General features: G+C 38.6%; 1 protein-coding gene across 1 annotated transcript; it reads right to left on the reverse strand.

The window, feature by feature from the left end:
* Nucleotides 1–13,125: 13,125 nt before the first annotated feature.
* On the reverse strand, nt 13,126–22,231 carry LOC126375559 (pancreatic triacylglycerol lipase-like). The gene is made up of 6 exons (XM_050022548.1): nt 22,074–22,231; nt 21,513–21,661; nt 20,731–20,976; nt 20,190–20,378; nt 16,484–16,649; nt 13,126–13,454 (listed from the first exon to the last, which is right to left on the reverse strand). The coding sequence occupies exons 1-6, from the start codon at nt 22,229–22,231 to the stop codon at nt 13,388–13,390; spliced, it is 975 nt and encodes a 324-aa protein (XP_049878505.1). The 3' UTR covers nt 13,126–13,387.
* Nucleotides 22,232–24,414: the final 2,183 nt, after the last annotated feature.

Consider the following 24,414-nt stretch of genomic DNA (forward strand, 5'->3'; position numbering starts at 1 on the left):
ATGAATGCGAAAGTTTGTGAAGATGTATGTAAACGGGAATACTCACCGTGGAGCTATAGGTGTATCAGAATACCAGAATCAAGGAATCTTTGGAAAATCTCAGTATTTGTTGACAAAACTTATACTTTGACTTGACAGGTGACAGTTTAATATTACCATAGGAAAATCAATATTTTTTTTATTTTTTTTATGCTAGCAGATTCTGGTAGACCTATACTCACTATCGCGATACCTACTCACCATGACGGGAATCAAAAATTCACTTGCGAGTGCGATGCAAAAACCGTAACACTTAAGTACTTACACGAATATAGCGTATGCCATCATAATGGTCGTAGAATAAAGAATAATATTTACATAGCACGTATAAAACGGTAACTCTCCGCCGGACTGAGCTAGATTTAGCTCACCCTCTCTGGGTCTTACTTTAATCTAAATGATCATAAGCCGCTAAGAGAGAACGCGCGCGGACCGTCTGGAGCACTCTCACTTAAGCGGTCAGGCGACACACCTTGGTAAGAGAGTTTTTTATAGTATGATGGAAATGGTTCTTTATAGAGAGCCATATTTATCTTTTAAGCCTTTTAATACATCAATGGTTCACAACTATTGTAAACATCCCTTCGCTAGATCTCTTTGCACTTTACACGTAAGGCCAGGCGCGCACTACGAGCTTTTTTGCCACGCGGCAGATAAGAGCAGCGGCATAATGTCGCTCTGTAATATTGCGCCGCTGCGGTGGCTCTGCCGTCAAGTGCGTGCAATACAATTTAAAACTGTTTGGTACAGTATTACAGTACGCCATTATGCCGCTGCTTTTTTCTGCCGCGCGGCGAAAAACTCGTAGTGCGCGCCTGGCATTACGTGTAAAGTGCAAAGAGATCTAGCGAAGAGATGTTTACAATAGTTTTTAATCATTGATGTATTGATGATTTTAGTGGTCAGAGAGGCCATTATTACCAACATAACGAACCACAAATACAACAAATGTAGGTACCTATATTAATACTAGTAAGTTTAAGTACATCTTAATAAAAATGACATAAACAGCCTATATACGTCCCACTGCTGGGCACAGGCCTCCCCTCAATCAACCGGAGGGGGTATGGAGCATACTCCACCACGCTGCTCCAATGCGGGTTGGTGGAGGTGTTTTTACGGCTAATAGCCGGGACCAACGGCTTAACGTGCCCTCCGAAGCACGGAATCATCTTACTTTTTCGGACAGTCAGGTGATTCAAGCCTGAAAAGTCCTTACCAAACAAAGGACAGTCTCACAAAGTGATTTCGACAATGTCCCCATCGGGAATCGAACCCGGACCTCCAGATCGTGAGCCTAACGCTCTAACCACTAGACCACGGAGGCTGTTAAAAATGACAGCAAGTTTTATTTATTCTTGCGAATGTGAGTCGTACCAATAGGAATTACGGCCATGAGTTTTATGTGTATAATATTATAGCTCTACTGAGAAAAGACTACTTTAATATCCTATCCTGTCATACACCTTCACATAGCGGAAACGTTACCATTAATAAAGCTATAACTGAACAGAAATAAAATGAAGAAATGAAACAGTTACCTACCTACTTCTATTTTATCCCCGCAACGACAGTAATAATTGGATCTTTGTCAGTTCAAAAACTATAAATCTTGTACCTACAACTGTAGAAAACGGAAAGCGGATGCAATTTAAAAGTATAGAAAATAATATCATCCTTTTTCCAACTCCCACTCGTCTTCTCACACGGGTCCGTTGGTCCATTCCCATGTGTTCAATCCGCTAATAGGAAAGTGCTGCGAACGTGTTTGCCCGCCTGGAAATAATATTTTAGGCTGACTGCAGCTAAGATTTACGATACGCTGCCTTGTATCGGGTGCATGTTCCTAAATCTACGGTACATTGATACGGTATTGCCGAGAGCGTGTCGCGTTTAGTCTCTGGCGTAGATTTAGGATGCATAAATTCTCGGTCTAAGGCTTCGAATTTTATTTTATTTTTTCTACTCCTCTACTTTAATCTGGCATTTAAATAACCAAAAAGTCTAATATAAGTACATACATAATTAAACTCTTTGAAAAAGTGTATGCTCTATGGCCTATAAAAGCATTGTTTACAAAGTGTAACTGTACTATAATGTCGCCAAAAAAGCATTGTTGTTGTTTTTTTTTTTTTTTTTGACCTGGAAACTGGCACCTTTACTTTGTTTGGTGCCATAGATATACTATAAAAAAAAAGTATACATTTGCCGCCATTTTCCCGCGCGTTGGAAAATAAATTGGACAAAATACCGATCTACATATCAACACTGCAGTAAAACCTACCAATGTACCCAATATTACCATATCACACAATACCATTCAAAATTTACATCTTCATTTTTATAAATAAAATTTTTCTTTGTATAATTTTTGTTTCATTTAAAATTACGTCGTCGTAGAAAAAGTATTGTATGCAACGTTGTATAACTAGGTCAAAAAATGCTCGTGGCGTCTCTTATTGCGATGTTCGCCAAGGCTCACATCGCAACTCACGCCACTCGCATTTTTTGACCCTTCTTATACAACTGTTGCATAAAATACTATAAAGAACGGGTTACTTTTACGTTTAGCGCTCATAATAATTGTAACTTATGATCCAGAAACACATACGTACGTAAGCATACTTACATAAATAAAATAGGTGCCTATATGTACTCCCAGTTACAGGCAGTTATAGCCAGTTAACCTACATGCCTTGCGGGGTAAACAAACTATCACTAAGTTTTTCTAACTTCTGTCAATGCTTTATAATATTTTCGTTTACTAATCATTAACTTACGTAAAGCAGTTTGTCGCAAAAAATGTCCACAATTTCCGTCGCGTCGTTCTCCGAATACACAAACTTAATGCTTTTCGTTATTTGTCTGCACAAACGTAAAATTTCAAAGCGGGAATTTAGACTTGAATGCAAACGAAACTATTTTTCCGCTGCTAAAATAATGCGGTTGCCTAAAAAATATGCAAACGTTTTCAGCTCTCTCATAAAAGTATCGCGAGTGTGTAAAACATACTTACTTTTGTAGAAATTTCCATACATTTATTTTGTTGAAACACCGTAAAACCAGCTAAGTAGTACATTACGGTGTTTTATCCTAAGTAAGTAGGTACATTTGGATTTACCTTAGGTATGTTTTGAGTTGATATTTTCATTTATTTTCATTAAGTTACAACTCAATGTAGTAGTTTATATTTACATACATACATAAACTCACGCCTATTTCCCACCGGTGTAAGCAGAGACTATGGAATTCCATTCCCCTCAATCCTGACACACTTCTCTTGTTTCCTCCACAGTCATCAATCGTTTCATACGCGCACGCCGGTTCAGAGTAGATCGTACTAAACCTTTTCTAAGGACAACTCCAATTTGGTCAATTAGTTTATATTTCCAAGTGGATATTACAATAAGTAAGTTATTAATTACAAAACATTAATAATCCTTATCCTACCTATAATAATTATATAGATAGCAAGCCAAAGATCCTTATAAAGCGGTTTAGCACCATTATAAATCACTTGCTTATTAATACAGCCACAACATTCGAGTAGGCAAAACCGTTAACTAGTGTTTCGAGAGGGCAAGCATCGGGGCGGGGTAAGTGAGATAAATTGCAGTTTTAATTAATGCCTGCGACGCTTCCCCGCCGGTGACACTGTGCGGGAAAATTCTCAAAGCCTGCCGTGTCCCCGCGTCGGACACGCGCACGCTTTCGCATGCAAATGACCACCACGCTATTGACCTGACACGCTAGTTATTAATTCTACTGTAGACGAAATTGTGTGCGATAATTCGGTACCTAAAGGCTCTCTTCGCTGCACTTACGGCAATGTTTAATTACATGAATAATTAAAAAAGTGTATTGAAAAGGTTTTCAAACTGCGAGTTTGCACGCCTTCGAGTAAATTGCAAATGCGTTGCGTGGCTTTTCTTATTAATTATAACCTCTCTACTATGCGGTCAATGTTTGTAATGTAGCGATTATGCGCTGTATTTTTTTTAAAGTGTCGCCTTTAGAACTTGGTAGTGTAATTTATTTCACCAATGCCTGCCGGCACCCCACATGTTTTCGCATGCAAATTGCCGCTGTAATAGAGATCCGATGAGATAAGTAATTACACGAACTAAACCATGCGTTAGAGTCACTAATCACCTAAGCTATATGACAAATTAGTTCAGTTTCTAAATTAAATTTAATAAGGGAAAACGTGAGCAATTTCTCTAGAATATGAATAATGTTAACAAGGGTTCGTGATTGTTGAATTTTAGCTGTCGTGTGTGATTTTGGGTAACACACACAGTTTACGATAAGTGAATCAAATAATTTGAGGGAATAATTAACACAATCCTACAAAATGGGTGCTGAAGTCAATCGATCAATGGAGACAATTTGTCAAGCAGTCAGTTACAGCGCCCTTTTTACTACGCTGTAGATATTCCATTGTACATACTTAGAATATGCAGTGCACATTGATTGAATTGTGTCGAATTTCTACTGAAAAACCAAAGCCTGCATGCATCCCTGTTTACACAAACAGCCACGTTTACAAGTACATTTACGGCTATACCCAATTAGGATGCACGTACTAAAAATGCACTTTAAAATTTGTACCTGCCCTTAGTGGGGTGGTGAGGGTCTCTTCATCCCGACGACATGCGACATCCCGCAATGAATGCACTTGCACACGAAAATATATTCGTCTGGTCACATTTGCCACTTCGCGTCGAGTTCGTGTCTTCTCGAGCACTTTCTGTCCGCCCTCACACTTGGAAGCGAAGATTTCGGAGAGAATTCTATTGTAACTTTCAACGCGGGGATGTAAGTTCCGACAAGTTAGTTGATAAGAAATAGATGTGTGTTCCTTACTGTACTTATAAAACTGGTAAATAAATCGTATGTCTACGTATTTTAAAGTTACTAAAAGTAGGATGTAATATAGCCTTGCGATGGTGGTCCTGATGACACACAGAGTAACAAGTAATCATAGCTATTGTTAATTGTATATAATTTATTTTATTTTGAGTTTTGTTTAATTTTATTTGGTTTGATATTTTTGTTCTGTAAATAACTGTTTTATTTATGGAGTAAATAACGTATGTTTTTTTTTTAAATAATTGACAACATTTCATTTTTACTAAGGTGCCTTAAATCGAAAACCATTTCGAGATATTTCTATGATTTACACAAAACACATTTTTTCAGATTTTTTAATTCAGTAATAATAGAAATATATTGAAAAATCCACGAGGTCAGAAGAGGAAGGCATAATAAGTTCAGACCTTTACATAAAAATTATAAAAAAAGTAAATGTCATGCATAACATGACACTTTGTTTGCGACTTGTTTTAAATACGCATGCAAAGGTACATTACATTATACTGCCTTCATTCTATCAATGATAGAATCCAATTTTCAAAAAATATTTTTTGTAACTTCTAGTGGAAAAATCTTGAAAAGAAAAAATACGTGTCTTCTATTTAAACAAGTACTTTCGAAATAGCACAAAAAAACCACGGCTTAAAAATTTGAAATGTTGTCAATTGTAACAGTTACAGCATAATAGTTACTGCGCCCTGAAACTCGCTCGCGGGAGGCGGGATGTTACTAATATCCTAGCTACTTGTATATAGTTAAGTGAAATCGTAACAAATACTGAGGAGGATGATTCAGCTCATTATTCTGAGTAAATATCAAGTGGAATTTTCGCTCGCAAAAATATAGAAATGAGAATAATTTCAAAAAAGAAAAAATAATATAAGTACACGTATTTTGCGTCGGAAAATTCCATATTCGTTACGATGTCACTAACACCTTGTACGTGTATTTTAAGTGACTTGTCATCGACTCGAAAAAAGAAGAATATTATATATTATAATATATAGGATCGGAAGAACCTCAGACAGGTATCTAAGTAGTGTTGTTTGGAGTCAAAACGTCAATAAAACACTCACAAAACCACAGATGACCTTGTGTCCCAACTCAACAGCTTGACTTCTAGGCCCAGATTAACCAACTAGGAGTTCCAAAAGGAACCGCCAATAAGACCAACCTAGATTAAGGTCTTTATGTGATTCACAACAAATTGGCCGGATGATAAGATAGCTGGGCCCGAAGGATTACGTCCAAATGAATCAAAGTTTCCTTCCCTAGGCCCAATTGAACACAGATCAATCTGAGTTTCAATGACTATGAAGCCACATAAGACCTAATTGAAACTACTACCAACGCCATAAACGACCTCATCAACTAGCACTTTCAGGCCATTTCTGAGACTCATTATGTAAGTATCAAGGTTCTGATACTTAACACCAGTTCTTCTCACCCCGTTGCTTGGTAGCTATCCCGCAAAGGTTGCATGGAGGAGATTGCTAATTAGCAATAAGGCCGCCTATTGTACTCTTTCTATTTCTCTTTTGTTTCGTATTTCCTGTGTGTGCAATAAAGTTATGTAATGATGGTGCTTGGACATCACTGAGTAGTGCAGATTTGCCCGGACAAATAGGGAGCGCCGCGCCGAGGCTCTCATCCGGTACCAAAAAAAAATCACAAGTAGTAGGTACTTGTGATGATACCAAAAAAGTAATGATAGGTACTAAATAAAGATGATTATCAAACTTGCTACCAGAAGAAGATAGGTTCTTTAGCTTTTCGCTGAAAAACATTTGACATTATCATTTCGCAATACTGGCATAATTTATTTTCCGAATAGTGTTCTAAGCATTTGTAGCCTTTTCGGTTCGGAAAGGTGTCTGCTGGGATCAGCACCATCGCCACATTTGTAATAACTTGCGGAAACTCAATAAGCACTGGTGCGTATTATAACCTCTCAGTTAATCCTAGTGAGGAAGGGATTTCCAATAAGCTTAACGTAATTGTACCTAATTAATCACGACTTGGTTCTTGATTTGTATTGTGGAAGTGTGGGACTTAGGGGCATCCTCAGGAATGTTGTCTTAAATTTTGTACCGTGTGAGAACCCTCAGCGCTCCCCATTTGTCCGGCCACGTAGTTAACGTCATTTGCGGCAAATCTACAACAAATCAAAAAGGTAAGTAGTTAGGTAGGTATATAACACAAACAGCCTATATACGTCCCAATGCTGGGCACATAGCCACAGAACTTTCTTGTATACGAACTTACTTTCTACTTGGACCAAACATTCCAATATGCAAAAAATGTTTACGTAAACAATTCTGTTTAGCGTCTATATATACAGCCACCTCGATTATGAAGGTAATTAGCGCGGATTAAAGGGAAGCCATTGTTTTTATGAACGTAAGCGTGGGGGAGTGAGGTTCGTTATTGCTGAGAAACTCGAAAAAACAACAGATTAAAAAGGTTCAAGTCAAAATCAAGGAGTTTTAATACTTTTCCGGGAATCGTGTATACTTATCTTAAAAAACGCCTATGTTTTGTGCCCGGTATTTAGAAAAAGACTAATTGGCGAACATAGCGTAATATACAATAATACACTATATACATGATACTTACATAAGCCGAATATAGCTGACGAGGAGTGGGTGTATCTATGCAACTCTGCCTACCCGGGGCAGTCTGCCAAGGTGATCCTATGTTAGAAAAAGACTGCTCTACGCAAATGATTATTTTTGTTATAGGTATTATGTTCTAACAGCCTCCGTGGTCTAGTGTTTAGAGCGTTAGGCTCACGATCTGGAGGTCCAGGTTCGATTCCCGATGGGGACATTGTCAAAATCACTTTGTGAGACTGTCCTTTGTTTGGTAAGGACTTTCCAGGCTTGAATCACCTGATTGTCCGAAAAAGTAAGAAGATTCCGTGCTTCGGAGGGCACCTTAAGCCGTTGGTCCCGGCTATTAGCCGTAAAAACACCTCCACCAACCCGCATTGGAGCACCGTGGTGGAGTATGCTCCGTACCCCCTCCGGTTGATTGAGGGGAGGCCTGTGCCCAGCAGTGGGACGTATATAGGCTGTTTATGTATGTATGTATGATTGTGTTCTAACCCTGGGTACTTTACCTTCCTTTTTAATTATACCTATACCTTATAGTATATTTTAAATAACTAAGACCATAAGAACTTGTGTCGATTTTTTCCACCAGTGTAATAGTTGCCGCAAACAGAGCCGGGCAGCGGCTCAGCCAGCACAGCGGTACTACTAGCGTGCCGAAACGTGGGATTTTATATGAAACTCCAAGCCAAATCCTTCTCTACCTGCGTAAAAATATCGAAAAATGATTATTACACAAAAGATTACGCCAAAATAGATTATAACGAGCTTTATTCAGAACTCTTAATCCGTCCTTAATCCCTAAACTTTCTCCACCTTCGGACCTTACGAAAGCCATCGAAACTAATTAAAATTGCTTAATAAAATTAAGGGGTTTTGCGTCCGCAATTTCTGATGGCCCCACGCGACTCGCTTATGAACTTCATAATGTATGTTTTAAAAGTGAGGGGTCAGGGAAAGTGGGTAAGCCGAGAACAGCATGGAGAGCCTGCGAAAATCCCTAACGCGCTAAATTCACAATGAGAGGCGGTTTTAGCTCGCCGGCGCACGCCCCGCTGAAACTTTAAAATTCAATGATAATTGCCGGCCGGCCTAACAAAAATTCATTCTCAGAACACGCTTTCAACGACCATGTCCCACATGCCGTTACTGTGTGGTCCAAAATTCTCGTATCATACCGGATAACTAACTGACCTCCGTGGTCCAGTGGTTGAGTGGTTGGGCTCACGATCCGGAGGTCCCGGGTTCGATTCCCGGTGGGGACATATCACAAAAACAACTTTATGGTCCCTAGTTTGGTTAGAACATTACTGGCTGATCACCAGATTGTCCGAAAGTAAGATGATCCGTGCTTCGGAAGGCACGTTAAGCCGTTGGTCCCGGTTACTACTTACTGATGTAAATAAGTAGTCGTTACCATGACCCATGTCAGGGGCCTTTGGCGGTTCAATAGTAACCCTGACACCAGGGGTGATGAGGTTGCTACTCCACCTCACAATCCACACGATAGAAGAAGACTAACGCAATTATTTTCCATGATAAATTACACTATCTGTCCTATTCCTCATTGCTAATTGAAACTTCTGGAATTCAATAATAATTAAAGCAGTCAAATATCGCTAGTAAGTACACAAACTTAGCAATGCGGACTATGTGAACGAGACCCCGAAACCCCTATAATACATGTCGGGGTCCTCATACGCATTGAGGTTTATCAGGGACTGAGGCGGCTAAATTGTGATTACAATAGGTAAGTTGCTCTAACGCCCACCCTCGCGCTAAGCCTCGTATGTTACAAGCATTAGTCTTGGCTTTCGGGTCACTTTCCTTGTAATCATTGTTACTTTTTATAATGTCCACGTATCGGCGTACTGGGTTTTACGACCGAGCTCACCTTGCCGTAATATTACTTTTTTACAGCCCAGTCATCATCGCGCGCGCAATGTTTCCGAGATATTAGAAACGGCATTTTATGGCAGGACAAGCACTGAACAGGAGCTTATTACTAATACAGGCTATAACACCGCCCCAAAAAGTAAAAAACAGATGCGCGAAATGTACGTGGAATTTAACGGGTTTCTATTTCGGAAGCTTCGGTGCTTTGAAATGTATTCAGTTGGTATTGAGCTACTAAGTTTGACATAAGCATTAATGTAGTCAAAGTAATGAATCGCAAGACTTACTTTGACGATAGCAACCGTAATGTTCTCTAACAAATTACTTAAAGCACCTACACAAAAATTAATTATTCTTTTGTTTGCAATAAAAATGGTATAGTATGCAGTTGGTCAGCATTTAATATTTGGTATACGTTTTTAGTTAATTATAACATGTAAATAATAATAAAATAAATGTAACACAACCTGAATACAGGACATACACGCAAAACAAAGGTCGACCTCAAATAAACCGGGGCATTAAAAAATAAATTGGTTCCAGACCAAACGGAATTTTACCTTATTGCAGATAACATCAAAGTTTGTATTCAACTAAAGCAGTAGCTATCTAAGAGCGAAACCACACGTAATTATCCGAAGAGAAAGGGTAATATAAAGTTAGAGGCTTTTAACATGTTCAAGCGTTCAGCAAACTGTGGTTGTTTCCCGCTTCGAACTTTGATGTAAACTCACTCCTTCGTAACACTTATCGCATGCGAAATGGGAGTGATTTGAATAATTTTCTCAACGAAAATTTAATGAAACTTCGATTCGCACTCCATCATTGTCGAACGCGCCCTCTAACTCTTCAAAAACAGATCGACTTCTCGACCAGAGCGCTAATCACATTCATACTTAATTTACTTACTTAGAAAATAGGTATCATCATCATCACCAGCCGTACGACGCCCACTGCTGGGCAAGGCCTCCCCCAAGGATCTCCACGACGATCGGTCCTGCGCTGCCCGCATCCAGAGGTATACTTACTGAAAAAACTTTTAAAGCTCGTGAATTGTGAATATGATACGTGAAGCTCATATCTAGTAAAATTTTATTCAATATGCTCAATTCAGTTATCGGAGTGAAGCAATATTATAAAATCGACACTCTCGGGGAGCTTCAGAGATCCTTGAGTATTCCAAATATTCCAATATGTAAACTGTAAAATCTGCAGATTCTGAAATATTCCTGTATTAAAACCACTACGTACTGCATATCTGCTCTACTTAATAGGATTTTCGTAGCCCTACAATGCCCTGCATAATGACAAAAACTTCAACTTTGAATTTTCCTTTTTCCATCTCACATTTCTCTTTAGATTAAAGTCCGTTCCACAGACAAGAGACAGCCATAATTTCATTTCTATTTCTATAATTCATATCGGGATTTGTTCATTGATCCGTGCGGAACCTTTCGAGCAGCTTTAGATTTCACTTGACCGGTTTCTTCGAGTTTTAAAAGACACCAGATGATATTGACAATGGCGTTGCGAGTCCGCCTCAATAGTCTTCGAGAACTATTAGTTTTATTTATTTTTTGTTTGCGCTAGACGCCGATGAGGGTACTACAGGTAAACACTATTGTTTTCTGCACTGCGCAAGTTATTTAAACGAAAGAACAATGTTTTCTATGTGGTCTGGTGGGGTTCTTTCGTGCCGAGTCTGTGACTTTTCTTTATGTGTAAACATGAGATAGATTAAAATTTAAGACCTTTTACCTTTTGGGTAAACCTTGTTATCTAGCGTAAGGACACGTTTAAACAAACTTGCATTCCTTATCTAAATAATAATGTCTGCAATGTTTTTGCAATGAAGCAATTTTGTTTAAAATAGGATCAGGATTTTTTTTTACATTTTTCCTCACCTTATGGTTGTCTGGAAGAAATCGCTTGAAACAATAAGGCCGCCATTTGCCATGTAATTAGTTAAGAGACTTTTTGTAAATATTTCTTTTTATTTTGGTGCAATAAAGTGTATTTGTATTGTATTGTATTGTAGGATCTCTGTTGTGTTAATATGTATGTCCAAAACTAAGAGATAGCTGTAGACGAATATAGCATGCATCTAGACCCAGAACAAACAAGGGACCTTTAGATCAATATTTGCCCGACCTATCCGTAACTGTGACCTTTTGAACGGCGCCTTACCTACCTAACTAATCAATAAACAACGGTTTACGTAAACTTTAAATTATTCACAGTAACATCCCTAAATTGTAGAAAATAGTAGGTACTTATGTCATGAGTGGAGGGTCAATATAATATGATCGAAGGGGGCCATTTACATAATATATTTCGCTGAATAAACTTTGGAAGTTGACAACTTCCATGGCGTAATCTAGGTTTCTTTTTTATTTCTCACAAACAATAATAAAATTAAATATTAATGTAAATTAATGTTACAAGTTATCCAAAGAGCGAGAAAGTTACACTTGATTGTCAATGCCGTCAAATAGTTCAAATAGATACTTACTTACTTAGATACGATTTTGATCATTTTAGAAGTTTCCTTGACATATCATTTTTTTTGTGTTTTGTAACCTAAATACATACCATGCACATAAATACATTTTATTTCATTTCATTTAAATACTACACATAATACAAAATTACCTTTCCACTTGCTCTAAAGCGCTAAAGTGGAAAGTTTATATTTACAGCTTTCTTTGACCAAATAAAATTCTTTAAAAGTGGAAACGTCAGAAATACTCCGTTTCTTCATATAACTTGAACGAGACAAGTCGCCATACGCTTCTCGTTGCAAGCTCTCAAAAGGAGAGCAATTTATTTAATGGACCAGATAGTTGTTTCCCTCACGATTTCACAGCACGCGGGTACTTCTCACAGTAGCATTATTTCCGTCCGACTATTCTCAGACTTATCATACAAATGTATTTACGGATGTGCTGAAAAACAATAACATCGTAAACTAGTTTTGATAGGAAGGGGGGCGGCATGGGGACGGTAGGTCGGCGCAATATCGTGTGTCATCTTGTGGAGGAAACATTACAGTGTGACATTACCATTCCTTGCAGAAAATGGGGGCGGCGAAAGAAACATTAAACGACAAATCCATACGTTTGAGGCAGCGCCGGAACTTGGGGAATACGTTCTTACGTATAGCAGGTGGCCGAATTGCATAGTGCATCGGCTGCATGACAAAGCCGCATCGCTCATGCACGTCCCACTGCGGCGGTTTATTCCACATTATTTCTCGCATCCCGGTTAATATTCCGCCGGTGTCTGCGAACACCCGTGGGAATACAAATTCAGCATTTGTAGGCTAACTATGAACCGCTTGTGAACGTCTCAGTGCAAAAGTTACCGATAGATAGGGAAATCGTGAGACACACAATATGATTATTGATATCGAAGCGTTTGTTGTTATTCTATCTGAATACGAATCGAACGGGTTGTCACTACATTTAAACAATACTTGTCACGAATTTGGCATTAAATTGAATAAAGTGACAGCAAAGCGTGGTGTGGTGGAAGGAGAGTAGTGAGAAGATGGAAGTATTATGTAGATATGCGTTAGTATTTTACTCAGGTAAATAAATTGTGGACATTGTTATTCTAAAAACATTTAATTGATATTTTCACATTGTACTTAAACTAATTCAAATACTTAAATATAAAAAAAATATTACACAAAAGACCCTTACCATTACCAACAAAATATTACACACTGCGTCTTTAAATAACAATTATCTACACTTAGGTTTATTAGTTAACTGAAACGGACTGTAAAAAAAGGAATTAGCATAAAACTTCTAAAAAGTTCACGAAGGACTATGAAGTTCAATAATTCCTTTCCCCACTTAGCCTGAGAGTTTCGATAAAAACGTGCACCCCTTAACAATTTTCTTGAAAAAATAATTTATAGGCGAAGTTGGCAACGCAAAGAATTAATACTTAATCGTAATTCATGCCGGGTCCCCTAGGGCGTACGGGCTTGCCGCGTTTGTCTTGAGGTAGTAAATTCCATCCTTCCTGAAACCACACAATAGACGTTGATCTCCAAGATTTAAGCTAATGTTGTTACTGTTTTACAAACGAGAGTTCTTTGTTTAATTAAACATAGAAGCGACAAAAGTTAACCATGTTCATGAATATTTAAAATTACTCTTTTGTTGTCGAGCTGAAATACGAATGGGGACTGTAATTTCTACGAAAATTATTGTGGTGCTGACGACGTGCTGTGTAGAATGGGAGTCTGTGAAATTCAACTCAACTTATATTATAAGTAGTAGAAACTTTTATCATTATCGTTGTTATGAAAACGTGAACTTGCTTCATTTGTTTTGAAGTTACTCAGAGCACCTCGTTGGGGTTTTATGTGTCCATTTCGGAGCCAAAATAAACTTGATGAAACTCTTTGAGTGACTGGATGACATTGTAATACGAGCTACAAGCAACGTCAAAATAAAAGCAATAAGGATAGAATACCCGCTAAAGGAAATGTACAGTCAGGTTAAAGTATTTTGTTGATGCATTTTTATAATATTATTGATTAATAACAAGCAAGCTCTTGGAGATCTATTCTATGGTAAAAGGATATAATAAAATATGCTCTGCAAAGGTGATATTGTTTCTAGATGACCAAGGACGTTGTAAGTATTTGAAAATATCACATCTATCTACTGCTAATCTACTGCTAATGTTACGTGTTACATGTACAGGGTGGCCCAGAGATTCACGTTCAAAATGAAAAATTAGATAGAGGGCTTATTGGCTACCAGAAACACCCCCATGTACGTTTAGCGATTATTTATGGTTTAGGAGATATTGTACCTTTTTCAAGATTTTCCACCTTCTTTCGCATAATATATACCTACCTATATTGTGAGTATTTTTTTTTATAATATAGGCTCGCGTTTGACCCCAATCTCACCTGATGGTAAGTGACGATGTGGTCTAGGGAGCCCTCTAGCCTTGAAGACTCCTAGATTACAACAATGTGGAAAAATAGACGACGGCAGACAGTTCCAGTCCTTTGCTGCTCGCATCAAAAAGGAAGAGGCAAAACGTTTAGTGCAGATTGGTGGTATATCCCCAACATAAGGATGAAATGCCTGCCAACGTCTAGTAGTCCGTAGATGGAATGGAGTGGGTGGAACTAACTCGTGAAGTTCCTGCGCACACTCACCGAAGTGTATACTATGTGCGAATGGCAGTGACAGTTGTATTTGTAATAAGTGCGTGAAGAAACTTATTCGGAATATAGGTACATGATATGTATTTTAGCTAATTATAAGCAACAATTATGATGAGGAGCTCGGTGGCGCAGCGGCTAACGCGCTCGGTCTGCGATTGTTGAAGTAAAGCAACTTGCGCAAAGGCCGGTCATAGGATGGGTGACCACAAAAAAAATGATCTCGAGCTCCTCCGTGCTTCGGAAGGCACGTTAAGCCGTTGGTCCCGGCTGCATTAGCAGTCGTTAATAACCATCAATCCGCACTGGGCCCGCGTGATGGTTTAAGGCCCGATCTCCCTATCCATCCATAGGGAAGGCCCGTGGCCCAGCAGTGGGGACGTTAATGGGCTGGTGATGATGAAGCAACAATGCAATATAAAATACGATCTCGGCTAGGTCACGAATGAGGCACGCGCGAGAAAGTGACGTCACACTTAGTTCATATTTTGCTACTCTTGTTCTGTTACCCGACTGCAGCGAAACAAAAAGAAGTATTATCTGTTTGACCGATATGTATATAATATAAGTATGCATGTAGCTTTCTCTATCTACCTAACCTATCTACTGCTAATGTCGACAGAGGCTAGATACTCCCCGTCGTGGATATCGTCATAAATCTAGGAATAGATATCCTCCTCGACCTTAGTGCCATTTGCAGACGATTTAAACAGTGCCTAGAGCCGTTTCTTTCACTTTCTGTACAAAGCAGATATAGATGGTCCGTAATAAAATAGAAGAATAATATTTGTAACACCCTTGGACCATTTCACTTACTGCAGTATATTTTTCCGATAACGCTTCCTTCAACTTTAAATATGAATAGTTTTTTTAAAGATAAGAAGTATTTTCATTTGTAAAAACTATTTATTAATTATTATACCTATCTTTCTCGGCCGAGTCGATAGCAATCCCTCAAAATAAAATCTATGGATCAATGGATATCAGGCCAACTTTTTTCCAAGTATGATTCTACTGAGAAGATTTTTCTGCTAGAAATAAGCTGAACCGTTGGTCTGCCTCTCGGGTTTAGAATTCCGTTTGCATGGAGTCCGCTTACCTTATCTGAAAGTATTCACCCTTAAAAAGGACACATCGAAGCAATTAATCTAAAAACAATATTGCAATTTGACATTTGCGCCGTGGAGATCCTTGGGGGAGGCCTATGCCCAGCAGTGGGCGTCGTACGGCTGATGATGATGATGATGACATTTGCGCATATAAAACTAAGTGCGCAATGCAATCAAATGTCAAACAGCAATATAGCTTTCTTAGATGAATTGCTTCGATGTGGCCACTTTAACCCCCCTGGTATGTACGGGCGTGGCCTGAAGACGTAGTGTGTGGCAGCGATCCGATCATCATCTCCATAGCATTATCTCGGGTCCACTTACCTAACCTGAAGATAAGACGGGTCCGGTTTTTTATAGAAGCGACTGTCTGTCTGACCTTCCAACCCGCAAAGAGAAAACCAGCCCAATATAAGTTAAGTCACATACCTCCGAAAATGCGTTTCTCTGGAATGTGGGTTTCTTACGATGTTTTCCTTCACTACTGTGCACATGATAATCATTAATGATCCAAACATGAATTCGAACACAAATTCGACAATCATTGGTTTAGGCCTGTGCTGGATTCGAACCTGCGACCTCAAAGTGACAAGCGCAAGAGGCAAGCGTTCTACTAACTGGGCTACCACGGCTACGAACCGACAGCAGCATATATGTCGGCAGAGAGCCGATAATAAACTTATACAGACGAATACACTACACTCACATTTGTACGCATTTGGTTTACCTACTATGTCAGTAGCAAAACAATATCTCACCCATAATGTATGTCGAAGCCGCCCATGAGCAGTGTCTCCCCAGTGCCCTTGCAGGACCCCTGGTAGTATATTTCATCGTAACTCTCACACCGAACAGCCGTAAACGGAACGTCCGACACTATCGACTCAGCGAAGAACATGTGAGCGCGGTTATGGGCACACAAACCTGGAACCAAAAGTAAATAGTATACATCATCATCTCATCAGCCCATTAACGTCCCCACTGCTGGGGCACGGGCCTTCCCCATGGATGGATAGGGAGATCGGGCCCAGTGCGGATTGATGGTTATTAACGACTGCTAATGCAGCCGAGACCAACGACTTAACGTGCCTTCCGAAGAACGGAGGAGCTCGAGATGAAAAGTTTTTTTTTGTGCTCACCCATCCTATGACCGGCCTTTGCGAAAGTTGCTTAACTTCAACAATCGCAGACCGAGCGCGTTAACCGCTGTGCCACCAAGCTCCTCACTCACTCACTCACTCAAAAGTATACATACCATAATACATTGCCAAACGACGTGGAGTAATAAAAAATAATCCCTAGTTTGGTTAGGAAATTACAGGCTGATCACCTGATTGTCCGAAAGTAAGATGATTTATGTTTCGGAAGGCACGTTAAGCCGTTGGTCTCGGTTACTACTTACTGATGTAAGTAAGTAATAAAATTATTTATTAAATAAAAATACATAAACAAGTACATTCCATTCAACTACAATTGTAAGAACACACATATTATTAAAAACAAAACATAAAAAAGGGATAAAAAGCTATAAATAAAAAATGTCCTCCAGCTCACCACATCGAGGCAAAGTCCCTAGAATACTGGCCACGTTGCCTCTCTGCACCGCCAAACTGACCCTTTGGGCAAAATAACTGCCTGCTCTAGGGTCGGAAGTTGCCTCGATGAGGCGAGCTGAAATTGTCTTTAAAAACTGTCGTGCTTCTGGACCCCATGGGCCCAACATGGACTGATGTAAGTATGTAGTCGTTACATGAGCCATGTCAGGGGTCTTTGGCGGCTCAGTAATAACCCTGACACCAGGATTGATGAGGTTGGTATTCCACCTCACAACCCACACGATAAGAAGAGTAGAATAAAAAATACAATGAACACAAAACTGACATCCTATAAACAAAGAGACTCACATTCGCTAACGAGTTTTTCTAAAGAAGCGTCCTAACCGAACCGTGATGTAAATACGTAAAGTATTACATTAAGATCGTATGTTACGGCTGTTCAAATAAAGTGCAATATAGGTTGTACAGTGTTATACGCCGTCGCATGTGACAAGATGCGCCGCGGACATTTTTTTACAGAAATTGGTTGTATCTATTTGTTATACCATATTTCAAGAAAACACTGTAATTGGGTGACTTTATCGACTATTTATTAATTTCCATCGTAATTCTTTCCACAACCAACGTCTCCTAGAAAAGTCGGGGAACCAATCCAATCCCGTTTTTCATTTGTTTTTCTCGCCGCGTAATTCTCACTTCCGTTCCCGCCTTTTCTGTTTACTTACTTTTTAAATTAATTAATTAGTTGTTTAACATTTACAATTATAAATAATTTATATTAATTCTATTTAATAATATTTTAAATCATTAAAATACTTTTAAATTAAGTGCAGGTAAATTAATAGTCCATATAAATTCCATCGTTTCGCAACTTTTAACTTTAATCTAGTTAGTATTCATGTTAGATATTGAGATATCTACTTGCAGATAATTCAACTTCTTTTAAAATATGTGTAATCATGACACATATGTGCTTAGGGTTCAATATAATGATACTTTTCGTATTATAATGAAACTACCCCGATACTGCAGTGCATCCCCCGATATCGTACTAATGTTGGCAAATACTCTCCATTAAACCGTTGTATGCTAACGTATAACGAAGCATGTAAAAATAACGTCGACATCTTCCACGAAACCCTCACCAACTTTAAATATAAAATTACAAATATTGTTTAAATTCACTCAATTTCCTATAATTTTACTTTATATACTTTTTATCCAATTTTTTTCTTCTCTATCTTCTAGCTTTAAGTTAACTCAAACACGTGTGCGTGTTGTTTTATTATTTGTTTAAAACTAACTTGAATGTTGTATACGCCTGTAATGGTATAACATACGGTCATTGTCCGTTGAATTTTATTCATGTAATTTTTTATGTATATACCGATGGTGTATCTTAAATAAATAAATAAAATAAATAAATAAAAATCGGACACGTTCGCGAGTGCCTTACTTCTACTCCATTCTAACAGCTAGAACTGCCTCCTTCTGGGACCGGCTCCGTAACAGCCAGAACGGTATTCTGATGACTATCAGTGAAGACTTCGCAAACCCTTTTGCGAAACATTGGACGTCCCTACACCGGCCTGGTAAAACATAATAATAATATTGTATTACCTATTTTATATCATTTTATTGTATAATTTTATTTTAGTTCTATTTTATTTTTGTATATGGGTTTTTTATGCCTGAAATAAATGACTTATTATTATTATATTATTATTATTATACGAGGTTTATGAAACACAATGACATATAATATAACGTATATGTCAAGATTCGGATTAAAATCCCCTAATGTCCCCGGAAACAAAGAAAGCAGCAAAATCCCAATCACGTGGTATGCTTACATTGATTTCAACTAATTAGGTGCTTATAACGTTCAGAAATACTTAACATCCCTCAATCATAAAGTTGTTTCCCAGAAAATAAATACCTAAAACGAAACTTCGCAATAGGATCATCCTCGGTATTGCAGAAATTTATTAATAGCCAATTAACTATATAATTTTATTCAGTGTTCCAAACAATAATAATGAACTTCCGTTGTAGCAATTTCCAATAAGTACAAAGTTTTTATTCAAAGTTTTATCAATAATTGTGTTGTAACTTACAACAAACTTTCAATGGTAATACGAAAGTCGCGACCTTTCTTAAAAGTTAATATTATACACAACATAAACAGCCTATACACGTCCCACTGCAGGTGGGCACAGGCCCCCCCTCAATCAACCTGAGGGGATATGGAGCACCACGCTTCTCCACTGCGGGTTGGTGGAAGCGTTAAATATTATAAATAGTATAAAATAAATAGAATTATATATACCTATTAAATGTTAAAATTGCTGCATACATACGAATTAGTCTACATAGACAGCATAGGATGTACGCTGAGTCTATTCAAATTCGTCGAGTACCTATTTGTCGCGTTTACGTAGATGGCAAGCGCCATGCCGCCAGTCCAGGGAGAACTAACCGAAAAAGAGACTAGACATTATTTGAAAGTTGTGAGGGCCGAACTGAATACAGCCCGCGAGATCGCTGCGACCTTGTCAAATCTATTGTGACCTAAATCCCTACATTTTAAATCCTCCTCTAGACCGATTCGTTCGAAGAGATCCAACGTCTTTTTGGGAGAAAGCTCCATGACTTGTGTGCATGGCTTCTACTATCTTCTACTGCACAGCAGATGTAGTGGCGTCTCATCTTCCCCTAAGCAGAATCTGCATAAACTAAGCTAAACTGCACTAGTGCTAAGGACAAAATTACACGTCAATTCTTCTTTTCTTATATGGGTCATCAACCATGGGTTACTATTGATCCACCAATAGCCCCTGACATGGCTCATGTAACGAGTACATTTTACTCATTTACTTAGGCGTCGATAAAATAAATAACTACATACCTCGAATATCGTATCCGCATCCAGGTTGTCTCGAGCCGCCATTGGGGTAGAAGTCAATATGGCCTAGAGGTGACATGAAGCCAAGGTAACCCCCACAAGTGTGGATGACCTCGACATGACGTGCATCGTGCTTGTCCAGGCGAGCGTCTTTATTTCCCAGGGTGAACAGAGGATAAGCTGGGTCGAGACCTGAATGAGAAATATGGAATGATCCTATAAATACTAACGTACTCAATAATTTAAAAAAATGTGATAGTACCTAGCTCTGCGTATCTGTTACGTTTTTATTTAGGTTTGGATGAAAATTGGCAGATTTGAATATCGAAACGCAGGAACAAACACTTCAAAGAGACGGACTTATTCTGCTCATAGGTGACCAAACCTACTAGAATTTTGAAGCGTACGAGATGAATACAATATACAGCAAAATACCGCCTAATTTTTCAAAATTACTACTGCCACATATAGTAGTAACATCTTCATTTTAAACCGATTTAATTATTCTAAGCTTCTTCAAATTCGACCAAGACTAACCACAAACCTGTAATAGTATCAATCGGTCCTTTCTTCACGAAGGCTCCAGCAATGCCCACGACATGAGCACCAAGGCTGTGTCCTATCAGATGCATGTCATCCATAGATACTCCTTCTTCTATGAGGAAGTTCAGGAACTCTGTCAGGAGGTGCCCGACCATCGCGACATTGTAACTAGCCAGTATGTAGTTCACGTTCGCTGCTACACCCCAGTCCACTACTATTATATTTATATCGCTGACGTTTAGATAAGCTAAAAAAAGAATTTGTAACGTCAGTAAAATTGTTAATTAGGTAACACTTTATTGCCCCCAAAAATACAAAGAATTCAGTTGATACACAAAAAACTTAACACTAAGGTGGGTAAAGCAATCGCCTCCAGAAACCTATTAGTATCACGTTAAGTAGTGCGTGAAGAAACTTGTGCGGAATATAGGTGCATTTTAAATATGTACATATTATTAGCTTTTACTTTAATGTTTGCTTGTATTTACTCGATAATTTCGTTCAATTGATAACATAATTGCTCAGACATGTTCGGATAGGTTTTATCTCCAAATCTTGTATAAAACACATAATGGGAGCACGTAAGCTAAATAAATAAGACTCCAAAATAATATAAATAAAAATAAAAGTTTAAAAACTAAAACCCGACCCGCTATTCGGAAGACTTTTAGAGAAATATTTTGTTTTATGCTTTTCAGAGCGTGATGTTTCTGTTTTAATTTTTAAATTTATATTTTTATTTGTTCTTCTTAATTATTTTCCTAGCAGCGTAACGATAAATACCTTCTTTGATAGATTCTGGCATAGGACTGTATCCATGGTTGAGCCACCCGTGAGTGAGAACCTTCACTTTGTTATTGAAGTCGAAGAAGGAGTCCTGAATTGATGAAGAGTCGTTGATTCTTAGCACTTGATATTCGTAAGGATTGCGCCTGTAAACAATAATATGAAAAGTTATGTATTAATTGGTGTCAGTTCTGGCAATACTATAGGTACACACAGAGACGGTAGGCAGTACCAGGAGCGTTCCAGGGGCGGTTATTATTGTAAGTACCCAACGTTCGAATTTATATGCATACAGTCACACAGAAATCTGCCGCAGTATATGTGCAGTCTCATACAGACTCCTGCTTCCAGACCCAGGACGAAACTAGTCCGGCTAAGTAGTTAGTGCCAATTGCGGCAAATCTACAATAAGTCTAAGAAAAATAAACTGGTACCGCCTCTGCATTGAGCTGTCTAACACAAATACTTGCTGCACATCTCCGGTCAGGGCGCGGAGTTCATCAAATCCCATTGGTCCTGCCTTCCTGCGTGCATCCAACTTAAATACGTAATACTTGCCTAGTGAACAGTCGGAACTCGACATCGGTCTCGTACACCCACCCCCAGAACCTGGTGTCGCTAACATTCGGCAGAGGTCCGTATTGCTGCACGGCTGCTAACCAGACGGGGTCGTATGGCGGCGGCGCGTACAACTTTGCCGCCGACACTGTTGACATAGACACAAACTGAGTGAGATGTGGTTGTCTGTATTTACTTGCGTTTGACCAAAATTATCTTAACACTTATGTATAGCGTAGCTTATGGAGAATGAAACGGCATCAAACCGACAACAATCCACCAGTCGGAGACTTCTCCTGCAGAGTGTGTGGTAGAGTTTCCCGCTCTAGCATTGGCTTGCACAGCCATGAAAGAAAGTGTATTTCTTCGAGGCAATGACGTCATACATTGTCTGAAACAGACGTATAAGGCCAATGATGATGATGATGCATAGCCGCAAGTTGCCTTATGACAACTAGAACCTCGCCTGTTTACCTATTATGTTAAGTAAGTAAAATATAAAGTGATAAGATAACTTTCACAAACTTATGCTTTCCATAAAGGTAATGCTGGTACTTAGCAAGCTATCTTAGATGTTATCTCAAAGTGAAAATTCAAACAGGATACAACCTACGCTACGAATGGCGTGAAAGCATTAGTATGTTAAACATACCTAGATTTTGTGTCTAAAACTGGTTACTAATTTGAAAGTAAAAGTTTTGTACTCCGTTAGATATTCGTCTATTGTTGTGTCCTAGAATAATGAATATCTATGATTAGGTATCTAAGTATAGGTCTACCAGAAATAATGTTATCTTAAAAAAAATCGCGCGACTTGACTACAACGTAAGGCCACAGGTTCGAATCTTGGCTCGGGCTCTAAAACACTGAATCTGCTTTGTTTGGATCAAGTTAAAGATGAAGAAAAACATCGTGAGGGAATCTAAGATAGGTAAAAAAATGATTTCTGAGTTATGTACAAAATCTTGAAAAATGTACAAAATGGGGCATATCTCGTAAACCGTATATAATCGCTAAACATACATGTTTCTGGTAGCCAATGAGCCCCTCTATTTAATTTTTGATTTTGTACGTGAATCTCTGGGCCATCCTGTATAACGGGTGCAGACTTATAAACAAACTAAATAGGATATTCAGCAAAGCTATTATAGAAAGTTATGAACATAGGGAAACTATACTTAAAAATACGTGGATTTCATTAGTTCAAGCAGCGATAAAATCCTTGGCTTTTCGAACGGCAGCGTACATACCAAAGAACTTGAAATATATTCCACATACTTTAACATACATAACATATTATATATCTCAATTGAGGGAGTCAGTGGTACATCCATCGTAAGATGAACTAAGTACCCACACCTCACCGAACTCACACACTTTTTGTATTATAATTATCACTGAACACTTTTAACACTAATTCAATTGTAAACAAACGAACCTGTACAAATAACAAGCAACAACAAAATCATTCCAGCTCCGTTTCCCACTCACAAACATCAGACTCACAGAGGGAGCGAAACCAACTTTCCACACATCGGACGAAACTTTGTTAAACTTTAAACGGGTTAGAACGCTCATTTTGAAGCTAAATCTAATTGGAAGACCGCCGGCGAGGACTCCCACATTTTCACTGGCCGTATGAGGTCGAGATTGAATTTAAATTTGAGTAGCGGTACGTCGTCGGGTACATTAGGATTCATAGAACGGCGGCCCAGTGCGCCCATCGATCATATTAATCAAACCGTAGTGTATTAGCATTGGCCACGCGTGAAACAACCTGGCCTCGATACTGTAATCGGAGATCCTGCAGGATATAGCGTACCGTGAAATGATTCATCAGCTTTCATCAAAGTCCGTCTCCTAAATGTGATCGTACACCGTAGCAAAGCAAACGTTATAGGTACCTAAGTACCTGGTTACGTTCCTGTACATAAACTAAGGTGCCTATTTAGACTAAGTATGTTACAAAAAAAAGTGGGATCTTTTATGCAAGAATGGGAGCAAATGGAAAACAAAACGCGTTCAGCTGTTTATCTTCACGGGCATGTTGTAAAACCAACAGAGGGATTGTGTCCTTTCTAACATTATCCATCCATCTGCCTAGCATTGTCCCGTTTTCCACAGGGTCTACTTAACTTACCTAACCTGAAGATTATGACAGGTCCGAGTTTGAACAGAAACCCTCCTGCTATTTTTTCTAACATTATGTTTCATCATATCCATCCTAGGACTATCTTTCAAAAGGTAGGTATCTGATATAGTACTCGTGTCTTTACCTAGCCTAATGGGGTTGGTAGAGTCACGAGTTCTATAGATTATAGGTATGTTTGTATATATGTAT

The sequence above is a fragment of the Pectinophora gossypiella genome, chromosome 2, assembly GCF_024362695.1.
Source record: "Pectinophora gossypiella chromosome 2, ilPecGoss1.1, whole genome shotgun sequence".
In the NCBI taxonomy this organism is placed as follows: domain Eukaryota; kingdom Metazoa; phylum Arthropoda; class Insecta; order Lepidoptera; family Gelechiidae; genus Pectinophora; species Pectinophora gossypiella.

Excerpts from the sequence above, each read along its gene's own strand:
- LOC126375559 (XM_050022548.1), bottom strand. The coding sequence starts at position 22,231 with ATGTCAACAGTGTCGGCGGCAAAGTTGTACGCGCCGCCGCCATACGAC. Across the intron at positions 20,379-20,730 it reads ACCGATTGATACTATTACAG|GTCTCGACCCAGCTTATCCT; the intron begins GTTTGTGGTTAG and ends TTTCTCATTCAG. Across the intron at positions 13,455-16,483 it reads GGCTTCGACATACATTATGG|GAAGGATGGAATTTACTACC; the intron begins GTGAGATATTGT and ends GTGTGGTTTCAG.